Source organism: Montipora foliosa, chromosome 6 (genome assembly GCF_036669935.1).
Source record: "Montipora foliosa isolate CH-2021 chromosome 6, ASM3666993v2, whole genome shotgun sequence".
Classification (NCBI taxonomy): Eukaryota; Metazoa; Cnidaria; class Anthozoa; order Scleractinia; family Acroporidae; genus Montipora; species Montipora foliosa.
In genome coordinates, this window is record NC_090874.1 from 26109882 (window position 1) to 26119881 (window position 10000).

General features: G+C 39.1%; 1 protein-coding gene and 1 pseudogene across 1 annotated transcript; both read left to right on the plus strand.

Annotated features, from left to right (window-relative positions):
* Window positions 1-5344: 5344 nt before the first annotated feature.
* On the plus strand, window positions 5345-6607 carry LOC138005288 (uncharacterized). The gene has a single exon (XM_068851537.1). It carries the CDS (start codon window positions 5345-5347, stop codon window positions 6605-6607), a length of 1263 nt encoding a protein of 420 aa, XP_068707638.1.
* A 1456-nt stretch (window positions 6608-8063) lies between these two features.
* Window positions 8064-8721, plus strand: LOC138005289 (uncharacterized; annotated as a pseudogene).
* The last annotated feature ends 1279 nt before the right edge of the window (window positions 8722-10000 follow it).

Sequence of the window (10000 nt, forward strand, 5' to 3'; positions counted from 1 at the left end):
TACCGTCCACATGCGTGGCTTGATTTACTCAGGAGCGTTACACTGGGTGTGATAGCGGTGGGATGGCGTGACAATAATTGAAAAGTCGCTTTTAATTTCTCGAATCGAATTCATCAAAAAATATGTAAAATATAATATCTTTCTTTGAGACTCTCTTTGAAACTCTCATTGCGGTGAAATAAAAAAGACCCGGATCTACGATTTTTATGCCTCGGTCGTGTGATTTTCGAGTGTGGCATCACATGACAATAACAACTAAAAAATGGCAACCTGCAGTTATTCTGAAATCGTTGGTGGCATGTGCAGTCCTAGTGTTACGAGTCCCGCACATGTTCAATGTTTTAATGCGAAAATGTGACAAAGACATACCAGGTCATTTGAGGGCTATTGGTGTGAGGGATTCTTCTCTGGACGAAGCAAAACTACTGTTGGCTGGGCAGGTCAGTGTTTTCGCTTTAGATCGAAAATATTGCGGAAGATTATCAAGAAAATACTGAATGCTACTGTGACAGACAATCACCATGAGGCCCAATAAGCCGTGATTTCATGATACATGTACGCAAAATCAAAATCTAATGGCACTCTTTCAATGTAGCTGACCGTGCAAAACCTCTTGAGACTATAGTCTCTTGAGTTATATTGCAACCCGGCTAGTTACACGAAAATGATCCCAACACTAACCATGTGGAGAAGATGGACTAGAAATTAAAGGTGGGGTGGGAGGGGGGGGGGGGATATTTGTCGGCTTGCCTCACTACAAGTCAAGCGAAACTTTAAGGTAATAACATATAAGGGAATTACAGAGATGACTGAAAAAATAATAATAATTTGTAGACCCCGCTTGTTATTATGAAAATCCGCGAATCTGATCACATATCGCATTTTTGTCCCCTTGCTTGTTAAATAAAGTACAAAGGCACTTACCAGCATTGAAGACAAAAACGTGGATGGTTCCTTAGCTTTCTTCTGTCGCCGAAACATTCTAGTGTGTCATTTAAATTGCACAAGAAAGCAGATTCCAATAATACTGCATGACATTTTCTGTGATTCCTTTCTAAATGTGGCAGGACGCAAGTGTGCGCACCAGAAGAACTCACGTGTCAAAAGCCAGGGAATCTGTCGTAGCAGCACTTAATGTGATTGCTCCCGGCAATGCAGGTCACTTACGGGAAGCGTTAAAGGCGTCTCAATCTGTGGAGAAAGCATGGGGAATTGCAAAGGAGTCTGACGTAGATTTGAAAAAGTACTTGGAGGCCTTGGCTGAAACGTACAATTATGTATCGAGCTGGAGTACGCGCCGGAAAATTCTGTCAATAATGGCAGACCTCACTACACTGGAGGGAATCCAAAGCTTTATTCCAAGCGTCTCGGAATTTAAATTCACTATGGCCAGAAAGCATAAAATCCAGTATAGTCGAGGTGTTCCGCTACCCTTGCAGGAAAGCCCAAGAATGCGTGTGGACACTGATAAGCTGGACCATTTTCTGACGTTTATTGTCAGTCCTTATGTCATTCAAGATCTTCCATTTGGACAGCGTTAACTGCATCTTTCATCTGGTAAAGTTTTGGTACGTAATACGCACCATGATACCACAATGTATTGTAAAGCATATGTACAATACTGTAAGGAAACTAATTTTACGCCATTTGGATCATCCACCATGCTCCGCATTTTGTCTTGCTGCAGTGCAACTGTGAGGAAATCTTTGCAAGGGCTAGACTATATTGCAGCAGAGGGGGCCAAAGGATTTGGCGAATTGCACCGTATTTTGGACCGTTTAGGAGAATGCGGTCTTAGAAGAGAAATGGTGGGCCATTATCAGAAATCGCTTAAGGAAGCAAAGCAGTACTTGAAGTCGGATTATAAGGTTCATTTCCTGAAACTAATGATGAATGTGTATAAAAATAAAAATGATAGACAGCAGCGTGATTTCTTTTTCGTTCTGATCATTATGACAAAGTTTGGCTTCAATACAGTGGAACATGGATGTAATGAAGCACCAGGGGACTGGTAAAATATGTTCACTAACGAGGTTTCGTTATTTATTCTGTATGTTCACCTTTTTCTCCAGGTTCATGTTTTGAATCCACAAACATCGCTGATCACTGCAGTACATATGCTCTAAGCGACAGTAAGGAAGATCCATTCAAAGGCACTTGCAATCATTCACATGACCAGTGCTGCATGCAGTGCGAGATCTTGAAAGAGGTCCTTGAAAACGTTGAGACTTGTTTTGTGGACTCTGATATAAACGGAGAGGAGCTTGACGACTTGACGTATTCTTGCCGTCAAGCGGTTGACTGTATCAAAGCGTGGAAAGCACATCAACTACAAAGTTGCAGACAAGACGAGGCTAGAACTTCTATTCTGGATAACCTCCATGAGAATTCTGTTCATATAACTCAGGATTGGGCCATGAAATTCCTCCCACAGAAGTATAGAGAGTCGCAATCAGATTGGTTCGCTAAGCAGGGAATTTCATGGCACATAGGTGTAGTGGTGCGGAAGGTCCAGGAGCATTTCCAACACCAGGCATTTATCCATATTGTTGAACACACTTAGCCACAAACTTCAAGGAATGCTACAGGAATCACAAAACATCTTTTCGACACTCAAACAGAAGACATGAGACAGAGCTTTCCAAACATGTTTGGCACTTACAAGATGCAAAGAAGCCGTTTCAAATTAAATGGAAAATTCTTAAAAAATGTAGACCCTACAACAACAATATTAGCAAGAAATGTAGTCTTTGTCTGAATGAAAAATTCATAATCATGTGTAAGAAAGAACTGTGTAGCCTTAACAGAAGAAACGAATTAGCAAGTTCATGCCCCCACAGAAACCGATATGTACTCCGGAACTTTAGAGTAACGTAAATTTAAAATACCGACATAGAATCCCCTTATATCATGTTTTGTTACCTAGCAGCTGCTAAAATGTAACGCATTTACTATAGCAACCATTCAAATTTCCGTATTTGACTGCCAGCTTTCCAATTTCAACAGTTCAGTCATTAAAATTGCCTGATGAGTGTGGTACTTGTACCATACGAAACAGTTCTGTAGCATTAAACGATGGTTACTCGTGAAACCTAAACTTGTGTAAAGTCATATATATATATATATATATATATATATATATATATATATATATATATATATATATATACATGTGTATATATATATATATATATATCGTACATCCTGTGCCCAAGTTCAGGAGTTGCCATAAAGCCATTATGGTGACAACCGGGAGGGCACATTGTATACATATTGTATATATATGTATACACCCGTTTTCAAAAACGTTGCAATTTCAAAGTATATATGATATATATATGCCTTTTGTTTTCTCATCAGAAAGGTGTTGACAGAAAAAAACAATAGGGGGCCATTTTTACAAAAGGAAAGAACAATAGCTGCTGTCAAACCTTTTGTAGGCTTTGTTTGAATCTCACCAGTTTACCTCTTTCTAGCATCCACCATACCTTTTCTTCTGGTTTTTTTTTTAATATTGAAAAGAATAAGGTATGTGAGAAAGGCAGTACCTTAACAACTTAACAACTCAGTGTTATTTTTTCCTAACTGAAAGAACTGCTCGGGTTATGAAGATGGTGATTACTAGTCAGCTCTTTTCCGAATTACCTCGAAGAACGGCGCAGTTTCGCCACATATCTCAACTCAAACGCCAAAAAAATAATAATAATAATAAAAGTAGAACGTAAATTACTTTTGGGGAAAGCTACGTTGTCGGAGGTTTTCACGTGACGTCATTGCCGCCATGTTGGTGGACGAAAACAAAGGATCTCTCTTTAGCTTCTTTTGTTCGTCCACCAGAAGTCGTACTTTTCTCTATTTTGTTATTCGTGTCTCTAGAGGTTGATTGAAAACCTCCTATATTTCATTACTTATGGCTTGACTTTCAGTTTTGAAAGGTGTCTAACGAATTTATAAATTGGATAATGTTTGTCGGGAATAGTGACTTCGCAATTCACTTTGTTCTGGTCTTTCATATACCGGATCCGAAATAATTAATGTCCATAAAACAAAAGAACAACGTGAACATAATAATAGCTAATTAGCAAGGCCTAATCGGAATAATAATAATTCTTTTGTCCTCCGCCACTTTAGTCCAGTATATGAAAGTCTAGCACAAAACACATATTGTTTGCGTTTTCTTGTCATCTCGATAAAGCCACGAGTTACTGTCACCCTCCTGATACAATAGCGAGGAAGCATGAGTAGCACTTTAGTCATTTGCTTTTAATTCTTCTCGATTTTGGCCTTGCTGGCATGAACCCCGTGTACATGGTGAATCATTCAAAGGCTTAAATGACTAAAATGAGTCATAAATTTTGGTTGGTTCGGAGGTTGTTTTCTTGGCGGGTTTACAGACCACACCTCTTTGTGATGGCTACTCATAAAATATTAGTTCCCGTAATGAACCTTTAAAAAAATTAGGATTGAAGAGCTCCCGGTTGAATCAATTAAATACTGTTCCATTTCCCTCAAATAGCTTGTGGGGTTAATATCAGTTTTGTTAAAAGAAAAACGCATTGTTCCTTCAGCGTGAAATACACATGTTTCGTGTCTCACCTTTCTGATGAGAAAACAAAAGGCATATATAGATCATATATACTTTGAAATTGCAACGTTTTTGAAAACGGGTGTGTATATATATATATATATATATATATATATATATATTGCAGACTTATAATAATAATATTTATTATTAACCAAGTTAAACCCAGAGTACATGAGCAAAAGTTTTTATTGAATGCTTTGAATGCATCCTCTGCTTACACGTGTTGATACTGGCCGTTCTGCATAATCATGGTAAAGCAATTTTAATGAGCTGTTTCCTGTTCAAGAAAATTCGAATTTTCATTCCAGTTGTATTTAAAGCTGATTCAAAACTCTTTCTTTGTGGTTTTGTAAGTGGTTTGTTCTTGGAACATGCGATGAAGAAAGTGTAATGAGCAAAGTAAAAGGTAAAAAATAATTCCAAAGGTTATACAGTGTCCTGTAAGTTTTAGATATTTTATCTTTTTCTGTGGACTTCTGTTTCATGCAAATCTTGATATTCCTTGGTTTGACAAAATGAAATTCAAAGCAGAGATTTTAAAGGAGAAAATGTTTCTCTGTATGTCTATGTTACATGTATGATGCTACTGTAAATGGAGGAGAATAGAGTTTTTTTTATAAAAAAAAAATAAAAGTAATTTCTGCCCTCCTAGAAACAGGAACATTACCCTAGACAATTACATAGACTTCCTCACAAAATTTCCACTTGAAGAATTACAAGACATAAAACGTTCCAATTTAACAAAAGAGGAACACAATGACCCACAGGAACTTGAACCCTGAAATACTTATCTTCGAAGCTGACAAAGGAGGGGCAGTCGTAATTATGGACTCCACATACTACGCCGATAAAATATTCGAAATACTGCATGACTCACAAACATATGAGGAACTTACTGCTAACAAGGACAAAAATGTTATGAAACTTATAAAGGAGTTAGCAGGCAATCCCAGCCACAGCCTTACGGAGAAAGAGGTGAACTACGTCTGCCACTTCGATTTTAAAACCAGTGGTTTCTACGGCCTTCCAAAGATACATAAAAGCAAGATAATTTGTCAGGAAGCTAAAATCCAAAAGAAACCACACATCAGGGTTCTTAGGCCAGCAGATCTCAAATTCAGGCCCTTAGTAGCTGGTCCTAGATGTCCAACGGGTAGACTCAGTAACTTTGTAGACATCCTTATCAAGCCGTTTACTCTGCATGTCCAAAGTTATCTGAGAGACACTATCGATTTCCTCAATTATTTACCAAAGACAGTACCGGAAAGTACAATATTAGTCTCCTTTGACGTGACCAGCTTGTACACAAACATCAATCACGAACTCGGCATAAAAGCCATGAAATACTGGATCAATAAACACCCAGGGAGCCTTAACTCACGTTTCAGCAAAGAATTTATCATCGATTCAATCCTTTTGATATTGACGAATAATACTTTTACCTTTGATGATAGAATATTCCTTCAAAAGAAAGGTACGGCGATGGGGACGAAAATGGCTCCCAGCTATGCAACCCTTGTTCTCGGATATTTGGAGAACGAGTTATACACCCAGGTCTCTAATAAAATGGGAGAAGAAATAAGCCATTATGTTTACACAAACTGGAGAAGGTTCTTGGATGACTGTTACATAAATTGGCCTTACGGTGAGGATAAATTAAAGGAGCTCCACGATATTCTAAACAGCCTAGATGACAGCATTAAACTTACCGCTGAAACTAGCTGCAAAGAACTCCTGTTCCTTGATGTGATGATAAGAAAAGACAATACTCACCTAACAACCGACATTTATTATAAACCGAGGGATTCATTCCAATACCTCCCATATACATCCAGCCATCCGAGACACAATAAAAATAACATACCATACAACCTGGCTCGGAGGATATGTATGATTGTTGAGAACCAGGATATAAGGAAACGGTGTCTTCACGATCTCAAACAAATTCTGCTGAGGAAACAATATCCAGCTGAGATCATTGATTACGGTGTAAACAAGGTGTTGAAAAGAGACAAATAAGAGTTATTGTTTTTATCGGACGTGTTGATTTTGCCACATGGGTGTCGTCCCCACTGGGAAAATCGGACTTCTTTTTCTTTCTCACATAGGTGTCGCCCCTTCTGGGAGCATCGGTGATAAAAACCGACAAATATTTATTCAAACCAGTCATTTTTGTTTCTCGTCGTTTCGTAAGTTAGTTTTCGTCAGTATTATATCGAGTTTTTATAAGTTTAAGTTCGTTTCATTTCGTTTCGTTTGTAAAGATAGCTTTGTTATAGTTTAGGATTAGGTAAAAGTGAATAATAAGTAAGAAATCGTCAGAACACAAGGCCCTCACCCAAACAACGGAGGAGTTAAGAAGGGTGAGAGAGAAAGCTACCGAAGATAACCTCCTTTGCCTGGTAACAACTTACAATCCCAACAATCCGCAAGTATTCCAGCTGGTCAGGAAAACACTCCCCATGTTGAACCACAACTCCTCATTAAAATCAATTATGAGCAAGACTAAAGTTATTCACAGTCAGCGACAACCCAGAAACCTTAAATGGATGCTAACAAACTTCTATTTCTCCAGCCAAAAGGACACTGATCCGGAAGTTAAAATTTGTGCAACAAAACGGTGCGGAACATGCCCCTATTTAAAACAGGGTAGAGAATTCACCTTCTCTGCCACGAATGAAACATTTCGGATAAAACACTCGATGAACTGCACCTCTACAAACTTGATATACGTAATAACACGTGCAGGATGTGGACATAATTATATAGGAGAAACGGGTGATGTCCTCAGAAATAGAGTGACAAAGCATAAACAACAAATTAGAGACCCGCACACACGTATGCTGGGAGTCAGCAAGCATATCGATGAATGTGCAGCGGGATTGACTCCTCAGTTCACTATCTTTCCGATTCTCAGCCCCTCCAAGGGCATGAGAAAGAACAAAGAGAGGTTTTTTATTTTGAAATATAAACCCGTTCTTAATGATTTGAAATTACGTTAATTGCTCGCTCGCGCCTTAAATTACAAAAGCCATTATAATTGTAATTAGAATTACATCTGTGACGTAATAAGTTAATAAACACACTTTGCTATGCCTGAAGAGCTGCAACAGCGGTGAAACGCGTAGCGCAAAAGCAAAGAAAAGGAAGACTTTCGTTTTTCATTGATTTTGATATATATATATATATACCTACAAATTTACTTTTCAGTTCCAGATTACTCACAGCCGCCAAGGTTTGAGTGCTTTTTTTCCCCGGGGGACTTCTCAGTGTATCTCAGGTGGTCGCTACGGAAAAACCTAGATCTCAAGAGACCGTGAAACAACCCCCAGGTGAGGTGGAAGAGAACCAATGCCAGGATGCACTATTCTCCTGTCCAAACGTGGGTTGTATAAAGGTGTACCAGCGTCACTGTTCTTTAGAAAATCACTTGTTCTATGGGAAATGCGAGTTTCTGCCTGTTAGAGAGACTCTCATGGACAAAGCTAAAGTTCTCTACCACGATAAACTAGTGTGCGAGGCCAGTGCTCTACCTTTTGTTAAAGGTGTGTCACACCTGTGCCCCACAACAACTGACGTTCTTCCACAAGGGTGGGCTCTTAGATCCACTAAGAAATCAACACGGTTTAGTGAAGCTCAGCGGTGCTATTTAGAAAGCAAATTTAAAATTGGACAAGAAACAGGACTGAAACTTGATCCAGTGGATGTGGCACGCGACATGCGTTATGCACGAAACCAGCAAGGGGCAATAATGTTCAGAGTGGATGAATTCTTGACCGCGCAGCAAATTCAGTCGTATTTTTCAAGAAGAGCCTCCAAACTGCGGCACTCGCGTTCAGAGGACCCAGAGTCTGAACAAGACGAAGACGTTATGGCAGCTGAAGAGGAACTCGCGCACGATGGTCTTAGAAGAGGTGCCACTGAGACACCCAATTGTCTTTGACGTTTTCAATCTATGTGAGATGCATGGTTCAGGTAAACTGCGGCAGCTGAGTGTAGCCATGCTCTGTTCGATTTGTGAACATTTTGATATTGACGTGGGAAACATCAAAGGACGAAGGAAAGCTCCCTACTTGTCCTTACTTGGAGAGTTTCTCGAGTCATGCGATTGTCACCATAGTCCCTGCTTATGACTGGCCGCCATTATTATTGTGACTTACTGACCCGGGAGTACCATTTATTTGTAAATTTGCGGAGTGGTTCTAAAGATATTATCCTAAGACAGTCCTCCCCTAAGAACTCGTCAGAAGCCTCGTTTTTACGTTTTTGTTTGTCTGAGCTGGTAAGAAAGTGACCATAACTATTGTATCAAGCTTATACTATCTTGCTTTAAGACAGTTGACCTGATCGTTAACAGTGCAAGATCATTTACCGTTGCGAGAAAAAATCTCTTCAATTTTGCGTCAGCCGTTTGTGATTCGCTCTCTTAATATAGTGATGTTTACAGTCGTTCAAGAGAATCCTGGCAACAATAAGGACTTGGAAGATTTACTTGTGCTACATGAAGGTCAGGTGGTATTTTTTTGAAAGTAATCCTCCAGTCCAATCCTCCTTACCGGCATCTAGATGTCTCGCAATCATGTTTAGGCAATTTTAGCCTGTGCTAAAGTTCAGTATTTGCAATTAAATCTCTGGTATGTTAAACTTTCTTTCTCTTTCTTTGCTTTGGTTTTGATTCACAAGAGATATTAACATTTCGGAAAAACGAAATGTAAGCCCGACCAGGGGAGAGAGGGGAGGACGGCAATCAAAAATGACCTCGAATATCATTGCAGCATTATCCAATTTTAGTATAAATACACAGGTGATTATACAAAATCGCACGCTCTCATTGGCTCGCTATCTTGGATTATCAGCCGATAATCACCTAGACGGACAAAATGGCCGCCAGTAGTTGTTTTGCCACTGTAAGTGAAGATGATTTCCGTTGAAATGTTTTTTTTTTCTCTTTTTTGAAATAATCACCTGTGTATTTATACTAAAACAATTATTCGCCTCAGGCTCAGTGATTATCGGTGAATATTCACCGATAATCACTTCGCCTTCGGCGAATAGTTGTTAATTAGAAATTGTACATGTGCGAGATTCAAAACCCTAGCACCGCACGTGACGCACGTGCCACGAACAATTTGAGAATAACGGCAGGTGACCATTTTTAAGGCTGGTTTACACAGTGCGACTTGTCGGCCTGATTTTTGGCGGCATCTTTGAAAAAAATCACACACATTCGAGGATCACACGACCGCGACATAAATAAAGTAGACCCAGGTTCTTCATTTAACCGTAATGAGAGTTTCAATATTTTGCAGACTTATTTCACGAGAATCTTTATCAAGTAGTCTCAAAGCATTATGATGTCAAAAGATCTAATAAATATATTTTGATGAATTCGTTTGCGAAAAGCGATTTGTC